Here is a 19,198-nt window from a genome sequence, read left to right as displayed (position 1 = left end):
GCATTGTGGCTAGCTGTCATATCATCCTCATAGGGATAAGGGGTGAATCAAAGATGAAGGAAATACATCCTTTTTCCCATGAGGGGCACCCTCCCATTGCAACATGACAAGGGACTTCTTTCGAGGGTTGACCAGTTGACGAGCTACAACCGATTGCTTGATGGCTATTCTACCAGAGTTAGATAGGAGCACATTGCTCCATTTAGCATTAATTGGAGCTCTTGCCAAAGACCTTCGCTTTAGCAAAAGTTAAAAAATTGTTTGGTGCATTTTCAATCTTAGTTGCACATGTTTGCCTAGTTGAAAGAGTAATATAAACTCATGCATTATAACATACATACATACATACATACATATCTGTTGTGTAGGACCCATAATTAATATAATTCGGACCTTAATCACACGTTGTAATGCTGTCTCACTGTTTCGACCTTTACTCTCTCACACACTGACGTTGGCTGCAGGGAAGAATTGAGATTCCATAAGCAGGAGGAAGAAGAAGAGAACGGCGAGCAAGACGAAAAGAACAGGAAATAAAGGATATACGTGTCTGCGAGTGAGGATATGGTGAAGGAGACCGAGTTCTATGATATCCTAGGCGTAAGCCCTGATGCCAGCCCTGCTGCCATCAAGAAGGCTTACTACGACAAGGTTGTCTCTGTTCCCTTCTGCGTCATCCTAGTGTTTCTGTTGATGCTAAGAATCGTAGATTGGTGGCTGCATGCGCGATCTCACATTTCTTCGGTCGCGTGCATATTTGGTCCAATTCATCTAAATATGGTCGGGTAAGAGGTGGCTTACCTCCAAGCATTTAGCGTATTTGGCTATTTCCGTGTCAGATGACAGGTCTTCTACTTGTGCAGACGTCGATTCGTATCAAAATTTCTGCAAATTTAAATCATCCTTCACTAGGCCTATCTCCCTTTTCAGCGAGATGCAAGGAGATCTCATACCTCAATCACTTTCAACTCTGCTAAGGTCAGAAATCACCTTGACAAACCATTGCAACGTATTTTATCGAGCGGGTGTAGATCAGAATCAGTTCGTTGGGGTTGCTGGAAAGTTGCCACAACACCTGGAGCAGTGAGAAGCTGATCATGCAAGCCACGTGCACACTTCAAGAAGTAGCTCTGCCTTGCTGCACAACACAGGCAAGAACAGCTAGGTATGTGGAGAACTGATTCGAAAGCTCACACAAAAGATGGAAATGCGGGTGGGGAGCACGGTAGTTAGGTGAAGTAGGAAGCAGCCTTTGAGATATGAACAGGGTTTTGAGCAGATCTTTCATGTGCAGAACAACTTTTGTGAGGTGAATGGCAACCCTGAGCCAGCACATTCCAATGCAAAGAGCAGCCTGAAAGACAGCGATCTGATTAGCAGAATTGCACACATGCACACACAGGACTCTCTTTGGCTGGTTAGCAATCCTTGACCATTGACCACCGATTTGGGCTCGTCTGCATTTACATAGACTGGTGGAGTAGCTGTGTATATGGACCAGTGGACAAGCCACTTACCTAGAATGCTACATACAAAAAGTGCCCTTACTAAGGTTCAAGAATAGACAAGGTTATACGACCACTCAAGTCAGAGTGCAGTAGGGCCTTGTTGAGGTTGAGAATACAGGCAAGGACAGCTGGGTATGCAGAGAACTGTGTTGAAAGCTTGCACAAAAGACTGAATTGTAGGTGGGCAGCAAATTGACATGCACATTTTAAAAGCTTAACACCCTTTCTCAGACCCAAAATTGGAACCCAAGAGGGACTGCTGTTAGCAGATTAGTCAGTTTATGAGTGAGTCTGGGTGTTGTTTAGTGGGCTGGGCATGGGAGATCAATTCATGCATATTTTTGGTGCCTAGTTTTATGGTTTTTTGCCATTTTTTAATGGCTGACCAACATTTACAACTATTTTATTTACTGGCCGACCTGATCCAGATATTGGCACGTTTTTGGCTATTTATTCAGTGGCTTCCTCCTCCTTGATCATTCATTCACTTGTAGTCTTCCAAAGTAGGTCTTGTTGGAGAGATGGAGTTGGTGCCAATGCCCATGCAGTTGTCGATTCACTGTTGTATGCGATTGCCTCATGTTTGGTATATGGATTCCATTTACCGAGCATATATTTGAGTTCTGTCTTTGCAGTGTTCTTGTCTTCTCTCTTGTGTTGTGTAGTCTCTTCCAGTAGTCTTATGCACTTCCATCGCTGCACCCACTTTTGACAACTACAATCATAGATCACCCCAAATTACCTTGAGGAATCCCATCCCAAAGCACCCATGGCATTTGTCCAGGGGTGCACGATGACTGTCCAAGCACTCCCAAGACTATATAGGCATTGTTTTTCTTGTGGACAACTGGGGCATTTCATGGTTGAATGTCTTGAAAAGATTGCTGTAGTGGATGGAGGTTTGGCTCTACTAGTCAACGATGCTCCTATGGTTAATGGCCTCAAGCACATGAGGCCTTGGTGTTGACTATTATGGATAAAGGGAAATAATCTATGCAGCCTTTGGATACCCTTGACCAGGATTAGGTTGATGTCCATGCTAGAAGAGATAGAAAGTTTGATGTGAGCTTGGTAGTAGCTATGCTACTGCATTTCACCGAACCCCTTATGCACTTATGTGCATTGCAAAGATAGGGTATTGTTTGTACCTATTGCTAATACTACGGTTCTAATGGGCCCTCGAAAATTTTGCTTCGAAGCCTTCTCTACTGATTGTTCATGGGACCCTCCTGTGTGGCTTGCTTTTGATCCACGTGGTAAAGTGATCACCCCTTGGGATCATCGATATCCAAGGGTTGCTCCAAAGCAAGGAATTGATCCCTCCACCTCCAAAGTGGAGCATAGGAATTTAAACTCATTTGTAGTATTGGTTGATTTTCTTGATGAGAGTACTCTTGATATTTTAGCTGCAAAAGTGTAATCAAGGCAAAATTAGCCTTGATATTGAAACCCTTTTGTCATGACATATAAGGTTTGCCACTTGGAATGTGCGTGGCATTTGTTCATACAATAAGCAATATGGTAATAAAGTGTGCTTTGTATGGTAATCAATGGGATGTGTTATGTGCTTGAGCATAAAAGTCATGGTGAAGTCGGCAAAACACAGTCATAAGTAACAGGGAGGATGGACCTTTGGGACACCATTCCCAAGACGTTTCTGTGATGGAACGTGTTACTTTTGAAACATTCTTCACAGCTTGCCAATGTGATATGCGTGGGTTGTGTATATATTTGCTCAAGGTTGAAACTGCAAATGGAATATTTGCTTGCATAAATAAATGAGACATCCAACTATTGGAGCATATGTATGAATGTCAAATAGATCACTGCCATCATGCAAAGATAGCTTGAGTCTAGTCTCTATTGGTATGTTAACTGACTTGCAATCCTGGAAGCCAAATCTTTCAAGGAGTTTACCAATATATTTGGACTGTAACAATCCAATGCCTCTAGCATATAAACTAAATGCCCAAATAGTAATGCAAAGGCCCCAAATTTGACATTTCAAAAGTTTGCTGCAAATTTTTCTTGAATGCTGAAATTTGATCAATATGTGTATCTATAAGTAGAAGATCTTCTACATAAAGACAAATGACCAGCAAGGATCCCCCCTCTTTGCATGTGTTAAGAGTAGACTTTGATGGGCTGTTAATGAACCCTTGGCTGAGTAAAAAGGCATCAATTTTTGCATACCAGGCTCGTGGAACTTGCTTCAAACCATACAAAGCCTTTTTTGGCTTGCATACCAAGTGTTCGGATCCTTCAACTGTAAAACCCATGGGTTGCTAAACATACACTTCTTCCTAAAGTTCCCCATGTAAAAATGCAGTTTCAATATCAAGCTGGTGCACAATTCAACCATAATGGGCAGCCAAAATAACCATACATCTAATGATAGTCATACGAGATGTAGGAGCAAATGTCTCCTCATAATCAATGCCCTTCTTTTGTACATAGCCTTTTGCCACAAGCCTGGCTTTGTACTTATCAATGGATCCATCTGCTTTTCTTTTCAGCTTATAGACCCATTTAGTACCAATGGTCTTCTTTCCAACAGGCAATGTCATAAATCCCATGCTTGATTCTACATAATAGAATCAAATTCAGCTTGCATTGCTGCCATCCAATGAACACTTTGCTGTACATCCTTAAAACAATTAGGCTCCTTGTCATCCACTGTGTGAGCTGCCATAACAAACTCCATTGTATTAGCATGATCATGCAAACGTGCTTGTCTTCTAGTACGACTAGCAAGAGGAGCATCCAAATGATTGTCTGTTAAAGTCTGTAAGTACAGTCTAGGCATTTGTCTATCCTCTTGACTGTGTACATGCTCTTGATGAACCTCAAATTCAACATCTTGCTGAATATTCGGATAAGCCATAGGCTGAATTTCTGCATTGCTTAATGGAGGAGCTGGCTGAACGTTTTGTTTATTTATTGAGGTTCCAGTCGTATTACCAGAAGAAATAGTTAGCAGCCCTTCAAACACATCATTTGCAGCCTGATATGTGTCAAAACCAGCAAGAGATAATTTTGATTTTTCATAAAAAATCACATCCGTATTGACAAAGGCTTTCTTGGAAACAGGATCATACAGTCTATACCCTTTGCTCTCACTATTGTACCTCCACAAATATGCACCTTGATAGCCTTGTTGTCCAACTTCTTTCTCAATACTTTGGGAATATGAGCATATGCAAGACACCCAAAAGTATGAAAGTGGCTAACTGAAGATTTAGGCTATTCCAAGTCTCAAAAGGCATGACATTTTTCAATGCCTTGGTAGGGCACCTATTCAAAACGTGACAAGCACACATAACTACTTCCATCCAATAGCCATGTGGTAGATTCTTAGCTTTTAGTATGCATTTGGCCATCTCCATGAGTGACCGATTCTTTCTTTTTGCAAACCCATTTTGCTCTGGAGTATATGCAGTAGTATACTGATGGGCAATGCCTTTCCACTTCAAAAAATTATTCAACAAAGAAGACATGTATTTCCCTCCTCGGTTCGGATGGAGAGTTTTAATCCTACAATTAGATTGATTTTCCACAAGTGCAATAAAAACCAAAAATGTCATACACCTTTGACTTTTTCAACAATGAATAGACCCAACAAAAGTGAGTAAAGTCATCAATGAAGGTGACAAAATAATAACATCCACTCAATGACTTTGTTTGCATAGGTCCACATACATCCGAATGTACAATCTGTAACTTGGGTATTGGTTTAAAAGAAACATCATAAGGAAAAGAAAATTGATGCATTTTTCCCAAAATGCATTTCTCGCAAATATGCTCAGGAGGTCTCTCCAAGAGAGGTAAACCATCTAACATCTGAGTATGCTACATAAGCATCAAACTACCATAGTTAACATGCCCCATGCGAGCATGCCATAACTCTTCATATGACATAGCAGGAGTAATAGTAGATGCCAAATAGATTGATTGATCAATTGAATAAGCATCTAACTCATAAAGTCCATGATGATATAATGTGTTAGTCAATACCGAAGTCAAGAATTTCTTATCCTTGACCAGGCATTTGTCATCATCAAATGCGACTTGTATACCACACTTTGGTAAAGAAGAAATTGACAATAAATTCTTCTTTATCCTTGGCACATATAATGCATCATGCAAACGGAGAGTAGAGCTGTCAATGGCTTTCAAGACAATCTTCCCAATACCTCTAGCAGGGTAAGATGCATTGTTGGCACACTGCATAGATTTGCCAACAGGAGCTGTAATAACAGAGGTAAACAAATCCCTGTGGGATGTAATGTTCTTAGAAGCACGACTGTCAAAGAACCAGGTGCTAGCATTCTTTGTAGAGTTGAATGGTCTATTTACCGTAGGAAGAATCATAACTGCAAGTGTAAAAACAGCAGTCACGGTCAACAACAAAAGACGCGAACTTTGTAGCAGTAGAAGGTGCATCAGAAATAGACATCTCGGACTCCTTTTCCTTGGTAATGTGTTTCTTACATTCTGTGATGTAGTGACCTGGCTCTTTACAATAATGGCACTTGCCCTTCTTGGCTTGTGTGTCCCTTGCTTCTTGTTGCTTTGTGAAGTACCTGAACTTCCAGAATTCTACTGAGCATTTCTAGATTGACTACCCTTGCCCTTCTGGCTGGCCATAAAAGCGTGTTCAAAGGCTACAATATGCACCCCATTGTTCTTCCTTATTTGCTCTTCTTCTAGGAGCAAACTAACCAATTGAAGAAAGGTAAGTGGTTGTGGAGAAATTCTCATGGTGAGATTTAAGGCCGTGTGAAAGGCCAAATAAGAGGGTGGCAAGGAATTCAAAGCAGTAGAGATCATCTGTGCATCAGAGTAATTCTCATTTACATTCATCAATTGCTCATGCAAGTCCTAAATTTTGTTAAGATGATCTTGCATGGCATCACCTTCATCCATCTTCACATTCTCAAGCTCCTTTTTCAAGTAAGAAATGCATGTCTCATTTTTTCTAGCAAACATCTGCTCAAGTGTGAGCCATGCTACTCATGAAGAATAGAAGTCCATATATGCGGGATTATAGACCACTGAATTGCCAATGCAATCAATGACAATGCTTGGGCATCTCGAGTGTCCCAAGCCTTCTGTGCAACTGTTCTTTGGGGAAGTGGCTGAGTTGGAGCCGGTCGCTAAGCAGGTCCTCCTTGGGGAGGAGTGGTAGGAGCTAGAACTTCAAGATGGATTTCTTCACCACCAACATACTCCCGAAGATTTTTAGCAATGAGCACATTCTTCATCATGAAGGACCATAGAGAGTAGTTATTGCTGTCCAATCTATCCTCTTTGGATACATAAGTGAATACACCACTCTGTCCTTGATTGGCCATGATAAATGTCATCAAAAAATACGAGAGCAAGAACCAAAGCTGGAACAACCTGGAAATTTGCAAATTTCCAGAAATTACAGCATACACTAAGCTGTAATTAGCAAAGCTATATCACACTTGATCACAACTGTCCAATATGCTGAAATTTCCACAGATTTCAGTGAATAGCATGAAGTCCAATGCACAAATAGTACTCAACAGCACAAAAAATGCAAAAGCCCCAAAATTTAGCTGTCCAAAATGCACAATTTCAGTTAATTTCAAACTGAATCTTTAGTACATGTACCAATGTTTGCCAAACATTCAAAAGGCCCAAATTTTTGACCTGAATCCAAAGAAATTTCTGCAATGTGTGCCCTAAAGCACTTCCTGGAGTAGAAATGCACTCCTCTAGCAAAAATCCCTTGTTGTAGCTCGTATGTTGCAAATAAAAAAGTAAAAAAGTATACCTGTTACTTGAGATGAGAGTTGAGACAATGTTTGAGCTGGCGGAGGTGGCAGGAGTTGGTGGCACACATGCGGAGCTGATGACTAAGGCAGTAGGAGGTGGAAGAAGTGCTGGCGGCGTAGGACTAGGCGGAGTCGGCGCAAGTGAGCGTTGCACAGGCAGCGTTGTGCTGGCGGCATTGTGACGAGGGGGTGGCATTGTAGGTTGCGCATTGGCGGACCGGGGGGCGTTGGTGTAGGCAGACTTGCTACAGATGCTAGCACTGTTGGTTGCTGTTGGAGGCGAGTTGCTGGTAGCGTAAGCGGCGTTGATAACGGTGGTGTTGAGCCAAGGAGGCGGTTGCGATTGAGCCAAGGGTAGCATTGGCGGCGCTGGTTGGTGAACTTGTGGTACGGTGGTGGTTTTGCAGTTGGGGGCACTTGGGCTGCAATTGGACGAGGTGCAGGAGCTGATGAGCCTGGGGTGGCGAGTTGGAGTGTGTAGAGCCTGTAGCTTTGATACCAAATGTAAGAGAGTGACAATGGCAGCTCTCAACTTGAAGCACATGGTAGAGAGAGTCAGAGTGAAGACATAGGCATGACACATGATACAATTTCCAAAAATGTAAGTGAAAAGTACAAAGTACAACCCTTAGACCTTAGGGTTGAGTAAGTACCTTAAGGTGCATTCACACCCAAAAGGTGTAAAGTACAGTAAGTGACAGAATTGTGTAACAGAAACATACAAAATAGAAAGCAATGTAATTGGGGGAAAAAACCTCGCGTATGGAGAGTAAAAAGTATCCCAATTTCCTATTGCATATCATCGACACTCCTCTATGATGGTGGGCATGAGTCAAACCCAACATCGGTGTCAGAATGTGTTGGGGTGGGATGCAAAATGTGATAGAGTGCCTTGTTAGTGACAGTTGATGTGATGGGCAACTTGATTAATTGTCTCAAAAAAAGGGCCACTAAAAAAAGAGAGAGTTATCAATTGTCAATTTTAAAATGTGATTGATTGAATCATTAATTAAAAAACGTCACCAATGATTGATTAATTGTTTAAACACAACGAATCATCAATTAGAAAAAAGGACCGAATAACCTCTTTTTTATTGCATTATCAACTCCATTTGGATAGGACGACCGAGCATTCGCACTTCGTGTCACTTTGTAGACTGAACAATGATTCCTAGCATAGCCCGTACCCACCAAGCTCTTGTTGAGAAACCCTTCACCCTACAGTTTGCATTTTGCATTTTGTGTTTAGGGTTTCACAGTGGACAGCCCCAAAAAAGGGGCTAGGCGCCTAGAGTGGGGCACCACCCTAGGCAGCTGGGGCCCTCCCTTTGGGTGACACCCTAGACAGTCTCTTGCTTATTTATAGGCTGCCTCTGTTACTCATTCTTCACGACTGATTCATTCAGTCTATCACCTCTTCTCTCCAACCTCTCCATTGTCCTCACACCCCTTTAGGAGGACATTGCGGTTCGTGGTTTGTGGCCGTCTTCATCATCTTCCCTTGTTCCCTTGTATCACATTCACTCCATGATTCAGATCGTCATTCCATTCATTAGAGTTTTTTCTCTCTTCTCTTCTCTTCTCTTCTCAATGTTTGCCTAGTTCACTCTATGTTCCTCTCCGCAAATCCTGCTTTCTCGCTGGTACGTCGTCTTTTGATATGGTATTAGAGATATATGTGCTCAAACAGTGGCAAAGATCCTCCACTCCAGTGAAGGCAAAGATCAGTGGCAGGTTCGGCATCCACTTCTCTTCTTATTTTGCTGCATCAACACCTTACCTGGCGGTTTCTCTCCCTTGCACATGCTGTTTTCTGCCTACGTTTCACCCTGCTAATAATTGATGGCTCCTTCTAGTAGACCAGCGGCTCTTCCTTGCTGTTGGCAGCTTAGCCAGTCTGTTGGCGGTTGTTCTTTGCAACTCGACGACTCTTTCCGATTTGCTGAAACTTGCGTTTTGAGTTGGTAGATCCTCCTTCTCAGCCGACAGCTCCTCCCTTTAGCTGGTGGCTCCACTATATTGCTGTACCTTGTGTTTTTTTGTTGGCAGTTTTGCCCAATCCGCTGGTGGCTCAGCCTAGTCTATTGGTGGCACTTCTTGACTATTGACGGCATTCCAGCACCTACTTCTATTGCTGAAAGCTTCGTTTGCAGTAGGTAGCGGCTCTTTCATGTTAGTTGGCGGCTATTCGTGGCTGCTAGCTGTAACCTCTTACTGCTGGTAGCATCCTCCTCCCATTGGCATTTTACTTCTAGCCCTTCCACTACCCTCCCACCTCTTGAGGCGGACATTGCGGTTTGTGCTTTGCACTACCCTGACACCCTTGAGGCGGACATTGCGGTTTATGGTTTGTGGCAGACCTCTTCCACCTCTTCCTTCTTCAACAAGGCACGCTGGTACCCATGGCTTCTTTACCGACAGATGACTAGTCTACTAGGTGCTCCTATTGTGGCGTTATCGGACACACCACCGATGCTTGCCGACTTCGGCCTTTGCTTCCCACCCCCTAGAGTATATGCATCTCCCACCCTGGCACTACTTGTGCCACCTCTCCTTTTTGGGCCATAGAGATCGTTCTGCATTGGCTATCAGAGTAAGACGCATTCGATGCACACTAAGTCCTTTCGAGCACATGGAGGATCAATTGGCACTACTGTCAAAGTGCAGCGATGTGGAAGCGTGGGACCAAGACTGAGAGTGAACACGGAGAGAAGAGAGAGAGGAGACAGTAAAATGTAGAAAATCTACAGTGTAGAATGCTGTATAGGAATGTAGAAATATACATGGGTGTAGAGAGAATATTTGCGTATGTCTCGGCCTTGAGGACCTCGATCTCCGTCAGTCCGCATGCTGTCAGTCACTAGCAGACTGTCTCTGTCAGATGCAAGTGACCAGAGTGTGCTGGAGGACTGCTATAAATAGCAAAAAAATACCACGAAAAAATGGCCAGAATCAGGTGTATAAAAACTGTTTGATCGCTGCTGTGCCACGTAGCAACTAGTCCGCCGACTGCACTGCGATTACTGACGTGGCTCCTCCTGCACTGCGACTGTTGACGTGGCTCCTCCTGCACTGTCGTACTGCCTGGTGTAGCACAACTGTCCAGGGAATGATACCTCTAACACCCCCTCTCAGATCTTGGACAGGTCAACTGAGGGATCTGGCATGTCTGCAAAGAATAGCCTAGGGAAGCACCTTCGTGAACAAATCTGCAAGATTATCCTCCGTCTTGCAGTACTCCACATCAATGGTCCCATCCAGAAGCTTCTCCTGAATGAAGTGATACTGGATCTCAATGTGCTTCATCTAGGCATGAAATACAGGATTTTGTACCAAGGCAATGGAGCTCTCATTGTCGCACCGGAGAAGAGTAGGACGAGTCTGGGGACAGCCAAGCTCCTTCAACAATCTCCAAAGCCACACAATCTCACATGTGGTGGAAGATGCGGCCCGATACTTTGCCTCAGTAGAAGAAAGGGCTATTGTAGGATGCTTCTTGCTACTCCAAGAGATAACACTTGTACCCAAGGTAAAACAGTAGCTAGTAGTAGACTGCCGGTGGTCCACATCGCCAGCCTAATCTGAGTCGCTCCAACCTGCAAGAATAAGATCGGAAGCATCTGTACTTGTTGGATACGAAATGCCTAAGTTGGAGGTCCCCCCTCAAATACCAAAGAATCCTCAGGGCTACTTGCCAATGCACTTGTTGGGGTTCACTCATGAACCTCGCCAAAAGACCCACAGCAAAACAAAGATCAACACGAGTGTTCAGTAGCCAAATCAAGGATCCAATCAATTGACGGTAGCGGGAAGCATTCGTCAAGGGAGAATTTGAGTGTGAAGTGGCCTTCCAGTTTGGATCCATAGAAGTAGAAATGGTCTGGTAAGTCTCCATCTTAAAAGTCACCAAGAGCTCTTGAATGTATCTTTGCTAAGAGATGAAAATCCCTCTTTGAGACTGATAAATCTCGTGACCCAAGAAGAAATGAAGAAGCTCCAAATCTGTCATCTCGAATGTTTGATATAAAGCTGTCTTGGTCTCTTGTTGGACCTTTTGTGCCTGGTTACCTGTAAGAATCAAATCATCAACATATAAGACAAACAACACACGACCAGTCTTGGAAGTGTGCACATAAAGTTGCGGATCGGCCTTGGAGCGTTGATATCCCAACTTTGACTGAAGAAACGAGTTAATCTTCTCGTTCCATGCACGCGGAGCCTGCTTGAGGCCATACAAGGCCGCCTTCAATCAGTAAACTTTCCCATCCGAGGATCCAAAGCCAGGAGGTTTCTCTACATAGATCTCTTCTTGCAAGTCACAATTGAGAAAGGCCGAGTTCACATCCAACTGATAGACAGGCCATCTCCTATGGCCAGCCAAGGCAAGAGCAGCTCGAATAGTCGCCATACGAGTAGTGGGGGCAAAAGTATCATGGAAGTCAATGCTTGGGCTTTGAGCAAAACCTTTAGCAACAAGGCAAGCCTTGTGCTTGTCCAAAGAACCATTGCTAAGGTACTTGGTCTTGAAGACCCACTTGATACCAATCACCTTCTTGTGAGAGGGACGAGGCACAAGGGATCAAGTGCCATTCCTCTTAATAGCCTCTAACTCGCCTTCCATAGCGTTCAGCCAATGGTCAGACTCTTAAGCCTCCGTCACGGAAGTGGGCTCTCGATCTTGCATAACACGGGTCTGTTAGCAGAGTATTTGTCAGCTCATGTGTGAGTCTGAGCTTGATCTGGGCTGGGCATTTTTATTAGGTATTTTAGGTATTTTTCTGGTGTGGCATTTTATGCCATTGGGGTATTTTATGCACCAGTCGGCCAGCATTAATGCTGTCCGACCAGCATTATTGCTCCCCACTTTTTCAGCCTATTTATACTCAGTGGCTCCTCCTTAGTCAGTCACTTCATTTTCACCATCTGCAGACTGTGTGGAGAGAGGAGCCAGTGCCAGTGCCCACGCAGCCAGTGACTCACTGTTGTATGCGACTATCTCATGTTCAGATATATGGATTCCATTTCCCGTGCATACATCTGAGTTCTCATCTGTATCGTGTTCTTTTCTTTTCTCTTTTTGTCTTGTGTTTCAGCAGTTTATTTCAGCACATGTTTATGCTTCCACCGCTGCTCCACTTCTGACATGGTATCAGTTTTCAGGATTTGTGTTTCTGCTGTGTTTTCTTGCTGATTTCAGGACTGTTTTGTACCCCTGCTGATCAGACGACTGCTGTTGCAGCCAGCGACCTGTTTTGGGGCTGTTTTCAGCCTGCGTTTTTTGCAGTTTTGCCATCGCCTGCTGCCTCCGCACCCTCTGCTGCCTGCGTTTTTCATCTGCAGCTGCTGGCGACAGTTTTCTACCTGTTTTTCTCCAGTTTACAGCCTGCGTTTTGCTGATTCAGCATCTCTCGTGGTTAGGTGGCTGTTCCTTCAGGCCGTTTTTGCTGTTTTTGGCAGTTTTTGACTGATTTTTTGACTTTCTGCAGCAGATTTTGTCTTCTATGGATCAGATTTTGGGTTATATTGCATGTGAACTCTTTTTTTCTGTAGTCTGTGCTTGTGTTTTGGCTGTGTTTCCTCTCTAAATTCCATCTCTTCTCTACTTTTCTTCTTATCCTCTCCATATGGCTCCTCCGTGCACTTTCACTGATGATAAGTTACATGGACCTGATTATCTCACATGGAGTGCTATCATGAAAGCTTGGTTTGTGCAGAAGCGGCTATGGTACATCGTCTATGGAGCTATTGCTCGACCTCTCCGTCCCTTTCCTCTTCCTGAAGACTTTGATGAGGACAATCATGAGGAAGCGGTGCTCACATGGGACTCGGACGATGCCCGTGCTTACTCGGCGTTGCTTCGGTGTATTTCTAAAGCGGTCTTACCGGCGGTTACCTCCTGTAGGACATCTCCTGAAGTATGGCAGAAGTTGCAGCGGATGTACGAGGCACCTTCCACCATGCGGGCCGTCACACTTTATGGCCAGCTCCAGCAGATGAAGTTTGAGCCGAAAGATACTATTCAGTCTTTTCTTCTTCGTGTTACACAGGTACTGGACCAGCTTCGGCACATGCAATCTGCTCTTCCCGAGGTGCATCTTGTCGGGACGGTCCTCTACAAGCTCCCCCCGGAGTTTGATGGAGTGGCCAATGCTTTGCGGGCGCAGACATCATCGTCTCCTGTCAGTTTTACACATATGACCTCGATGCTTCTTGAGCATGAGGCATCCTTGAGATTACAGGGGCGGCTTCCGGCACATTATGGAGGTGAGGCTTATGTAGCTTCAGAGAGGGGTGACGGGAAGAAGAAGTCGAAGGCCCAGTGTTACCACTGTGGCAAGAAGGGACATTTGCGGAAGGACTGCAAGAAGTTAGCGGCTTCCAAGAAGAAGGAGCAGACGACGAAGCGGGATGTTGACTCTACCGATGAGTTCTCTCCTTCATCAGACTCCGACTCCGATCCTCCGACCAAGGTGAAGTCCAAGGCGTGGAAGGGATCCTCTTCTTCGGATCGCGGGAAGGGCTTGGTGGCCCCTTCCTCGGCTGCTTTCTAGTGGTGGTGATGAGGTCATCCCTCACGACTCTCTTGTGCCAGAGAGGGAGTGTGAGCGGGTGTTCAGATGGGGCAGCCGCGCCTCATCTATACTTTTATACAGGTGCACAGGTTCCAGAGAAGGACGTCCCTGACGCATCGACTTCAGTCTGGTGGAATCAAATCCTGGAGCTGGGATTGGCATCCAGGTTCATGATGAGCTGGTTCTTTGACAGAGAACGGGAGGCATTCGTCTGGAGCTCACATGAGGGGACACTTTGGTGGTCTTGCCAAAGGTGGGGGAATCCATGGTCACCTATGTTCAGAGGCATTTTTGACAGGCTGGTCTTGTATGCTACTACGAGACATTGGTGATGGACACAGAGACATGCTATGATCTTCTCTATTTTCAGGTGTTTGGTACGATCGACATCGACATCAGGTTCTCTCCGAGGCACCTTGGTGGTGGCTTGATCACCCACTGCTTGGGTATCCATGGCTCTACTTGGTGGTTCTATGTTGTATAGTTTTTGATCCCTTTTCATTGTCCTATTGTATTGTATCAGATCACTCATGATCTGAGAGAGGGTGTTAGCAGAGTATTTGTCAGCTCATGTGTGAGTTTGAGCTTGATCTGGGCTAGGCATTTTTATTAGGTATTTTAGGTATTTTTCTGGTGTGGCATTTTATGCCATTGGGGTATTTTATGCACCAGTCGGCCAGCATTAATGCTGTCCGACCAGCATTATTGCTCCCCACTTTTTCAGCCTATTTATACTCAGTGGCTCCTCCTCAGTCAGTCACTTCATTTTCACCATCTGCAGACTCTGTGGAGAGAGGAGCCAGTGCCAGTGCCCACGCAGCCAGTGACTCACTGTTGTATGCGACTGTCTCATGTTCAGATATATGGATTCCATTTCCCGTGCATACATCTGAGTTCTCATCTGTATCATGTTCTTTTCTTTTCTCTTTTTATCTTGTGTTTCAGCAGTTTATTTCAGCACATGTTTATGCTTCCACCGCTGCTCCACTTCTGACAGGGTCATCAAACAATAGTTAGAGCAAAGAAGCTCCAGGATGTGCATGATTCCTCCGTGACCTCCCCGGTCCATCTTGCGGTTCCCACTCCTCAGGGACCCCCTCGATCCCTGAATCTTGGAGTGTGTTATGGGCCCAACGAGGAGGAGGCCAACCTCTTCCCGTCGCTCCATCTGCTGAAGACTTGGGTACATCTACCGGCGGAAGCTCCACTGGGGCGGCCGGTGGAAGCGAAGACTCTGAATTAGAAGAAAAATCTCCAAAGAAACCCTCTTCATTAGGGTCATTCGATTATACATTTGGTCGAGCTCCAACCATATCTCTCGAGCCATTGTCAAGTGCTCGATGTGAGCTATCACGGCTGTAGTGCAAGACAAAAAGAAAAGAACGAATCTTGGCATTTGGTTTGTCCCAATGAGACTGGGCCTTAGTCAATTCCGCACGAGCATTGGAAGAGAGTTTGGACTCATCTCTCACTGAGGGCCGGTTAATCTCCTCCATCACAAGCTCTGCCAAATCATAAGACTCCATAATGGCCAACATCATCATGTGCCAGGTGCGGTAATTGTCACCATCAAGCTTCTGATCTAATGGAAGAGCCGATAGGACAAGCACCTTCCTGTCCATGATGGCCTGGAACTCCAAGTTAGGGCTCTTTCCTCCGCTTCCCGAACCTTCTTCAGCCGCCGGAGGCAATGAAAAAGTAAGATCTGCAATGGAAGGCCCAAAACACAGCCTTCCTTCCCTTCAAACAGCAACAACCTGCAGCAAATTCACCAACTGGACTCCTTTCCCGCACGCCCATACTCGCTTCAGTCTAGTTCCGATGCGCAGTCCTCCTGCTCGCCCTCGAATGCTGGAAACGCACCCTTGTGTTGCTCTGAAATCTCCCCTTCAGGTAGGTTCTTCAATCAGTCAGTCCGATTTCATTGCTCTGATACCATGTTAGAGTACAACGATTCGGAAGCGTGGGACCAAGACTAAGAGAGAGTGAACACGGAGAGGAGAGAGAGAGAGGAGACAGTAGAACACAGAAAATCTGTAGTGTAGAATGCTGTATAGGAATGCAGAAATATACACGGGTGCAAAGAGAATATCTGCGTGTCTCTGCCTTGAGGACCTCAATCTATGTCAACCCGCGTGCTGTCAGTCACTAGCAGAGATTCTTTGTCAGATGCAAGTGACCAGTGTGTGCTGGAGGATTGCTATAAATAGCAGAAAAATACCACGAAAAAATGGCCAGAATGCAGTTGGCTGCATTAAATGCAGCCGACTGCACAAAAACTGTCCAACTGCTGCTGTGCCATGTGGCAACTGGTCCGACTGCACTGCGACTGCTGAAGTGGCTCCTCTTGCATTGTCCGTACTGCCTGCTGCAGCACAGCTGTCCAGGGAATGATACCTCTAACAGCTACGACCTCCTAGAGATCGTTGCAATGCTAGTAGTAGTCTTCGCCCACTATTTTCGGGTACAATGGCTACCATGGCCTATGGTTTTGTAGTCCGCTCCATCGAGAGGTAGTGTTTGTTTGATACTGTCTCCTCGTTAGTCCGCTCCTTTGAGAGAGAGTGGCTACTCAACTCCTTTCTCTTCTTTGGCTTTCTAGTTTACTCCATTGAGAAGCAATGACTGTTGCCGACTCTTTGCGCAGTTTGAGCTACACCCTTCTCCACCCTCACGTACTCAGGTTCGAGAGGCCACCTCTGGGAGCTCTTTACCACCCTAGATACCTTCTTCGACATGATTGGCGGCATGTCCTTCGTCCTTAGACATTTCGGAGTTCGTGATCCATGAGTTTTTGGATTTCCTATCTACCACAGAGGGGGATTTAGAGGGGGATGATCTTTCTCTGTCCTCCAAGGTGGCATCTACATCTATTGCGACTTCAAAGGGGACTCCTAATCCTCCAGTTTCAATTGGGGTCCCCACCCACTGCTCACTCCGTCCAACACCTTGGTGGAGGCCTTCCAGTGTGGTCTTCTCACCTATTGATACCCAGGATCTCGAGGATCTACCTAGATCAAGGCCTTGGAGGTTTAGCCACAACTTTGTGACGAGGTCTTCATATTCCTTCCCACATGGATGTACGAAGCTAGTGGCTTCTCTCTCGAGGTTGAGTTTCAGGTTCTCCAATTCACTTTGCCTACTGTTCTTTACTGTAGGCTACCTTTCAAGTGGAAATCTTGGATCTTGGGGATCCTCTACATCTTCTTCCTCCTCTTCTTCTTGCCTTGGTCACTTGGTCAGCATGGAGCCAACTCCCGAGGTTGAGTATGGGCATATTCTTATGGTTCAAAAGAATAGTGCCTAGCATCAGGTCGGCTGCAGTAAATGCAGCCGACTGAATAAAATGATGATAAATAAGTCCAGCTGTGCAAACTACTGACCGACTGCACCTGTGCCACATGGCACATGTCCGACCTGTTGATGTGGCATCCTGCTGTACTGCTGACGTGTCCTGTGTCCTGCCGTACTGCTGACGTGGCCAAGGAATGACACTCTAACACAATGCACTCTATCTACTACAGTCTATCTCAAGTTTCAATCCCTCGGCCCCTCTCTCTCTCCAATCTTCCTCATCATCCCATGGCATTGACATCCCAAGAATGGGTAATCACTCTCGTTGATGTGTTCATCATGCCAAGAGATGTAGGAGGTTCGACGAATGGTCTTGGTGGGATGAGGTGCATGCTGAGCTTCTTGGAAGCTATGGAGGATTTCGTGCATGAACGTGCAAATTGTGCTCATATCGTCGCACAATTGGGACAAGTAAGGTTCAAGCTCACTTCTTGCACATTGAAGGACATGAAGTGCAATATTGCCCCAATGTGATTCCCAAGAAGAGGAGAGCTCACAGAGAAGGATACAGGGCTACAAACCTTGTCTTCAACAAGAAGAACACCACGTTTGCTAGCCGTTGGCCTTGCTATATTTGCGACGGCATTGTGCTTCCAGGTATCTCGTGTACTATGTAATCATGGGGAAGAACATGACAATGGCAATACTTTGAACTTAACCAAGTTGATCAATTATCAATATGAAAATTTTGAGAGAGAGAGAGAGAGAGAGAGAGAGAGAGAGAGAGAGAGAGAGAGTTGACATGATGTTGAGAGGGGAGTCAGCCCCTTCTTCTTTATAAGAATTTATTGAAACAAACCATGGGCACTAAGTGCCTAAACCATATACAAAAGGGCTGATTTATTGCAATTTTAAAAATTAGGGTTTTGAAACCCTAATCTCTTCATACTTTGGGTAGCAAACTGATTTTCTTCTTTAGTGCTTGGACTAGATCAAGCTAAGTAGAAAGTGCTTTTTGGATGAGTGATAGATAGAAAAGTACAAGGCATGTGGCTGAAATTTCAGTAAGAGAGCTTATTGGAAATGAAAAGAGAGCTTTTTGATATATAGGTGTGGGCCTTGGGTGCTCAAAAGTGGAAAGTAGAGGCTACAAATGACAAGTGTAGGGACACTTGTCTCTTCAAAAAGACATATCTTATTTTAGATGTTACACGTCACTTTTCTAGGAAAAGAAGCTGTTAAACCTTTTACTCTAAAAATCTCTTAAATGGTTAAGAATTTGAGATAGCTATTAAAAATAGAATTATTCCTTGCAAAATTGTAGAACCTTTGACGTGATTAGAATTTTTATTTGAGCAACTTCCAAAGAATGATAACCTTCTAAAATATAGGAGTTGCCAAATTTGGATTCTGGAGAGCTTCATTATATAAGTTTATTGGTTCATGGTCTTTGATAACGAGGATCAGGTTTACTTTTGAAACTACTCATTTTAAACGCTTCTAGTCAATGTGACTACGCGAGTGTAAAAGTCTTAGTTATCAGAGCTTTTTGGTCAATCTAACCGCCTAACTAAACTTTTAATTTCTCTTGGACATCTCATCAATGACGACCCAAGTATTATTATAAAATGTTTTGGCCGTTGGCCACCCTTGAATAGAAAAATGAGCATTTAATCATATTTTGAAATAATACAATCAAAGTATATGGACATACAAAATTAATTTGAATCATTGAGCCAATATGTTTCGGTAGCAATTGATATACAATAGGTTGGTTACACACTATCTTGTGTTGATGCTAGTCACACATTATCTATTTGAGATGCATTTGGAATAAGAGCATGTGTTGGGCAAGCATTTATTGATTCTCTTAGGCAATATTGCATTGTTGGGGTTGTTTGAAATCCATCAAAACAAGAAGAAGTTGATGTTGTTGTTGCACTGCTCTTTTTTCATAGTCACATTGTATTCAATGTTGTGAGGTTAAAGTATTTTAAAGCAATGTGCAAAAAGATTGGGG

At 44.4% G+C, this 19,198-nt stretch overlaps 1 protein-coding gene across 1 annotated transcript in view; it reads left to right on the top strand.

Annotated features, from left to right (window-relative positions):
* The first annotated feature begins 403 nt into the window (after nucleotides 1-403).
* LOC148010447 (chaperone protein dnaJ 10-like) overlaps nucleotides 404-19,198 on the top strand; it is a 99,254-nt gene continuing 80,459 nt past the window's right edge. Inside the window, exon 1 of the mRNA XM_087672095.1 lies at nucleotides 404-651. Coding sequence (XP_087528221.1) covers nucleotides 565-651 — 87 coding nt within the window. The 5' untranslated portion in view covers nucleotides 404-564. The remainder of the gene's footprint in view (nucleotides 652-19,198) is intronic.

This window comes from Lygodium microphyllum, chromosome 29 (genome assembly GCF_053477565.2).
Source record: "Lygodium microphyllum isolate KBCC chromosome 29, Lygodium_microphyllum_v1.1.10, whole genome shotgun sequence".
Classification (NCBI taxonomy): Eukaryota; Viridiplantae; Streptophyta; class Polypodiopsida; order Schizaeales; family Lygodiaceae; genus Lygodium; species Lygodium microphyllum.
Note: the sequence above shows the minus strand (reverse complement) of the source record. Positions and strands in the feature narration are given on the sequence as shown.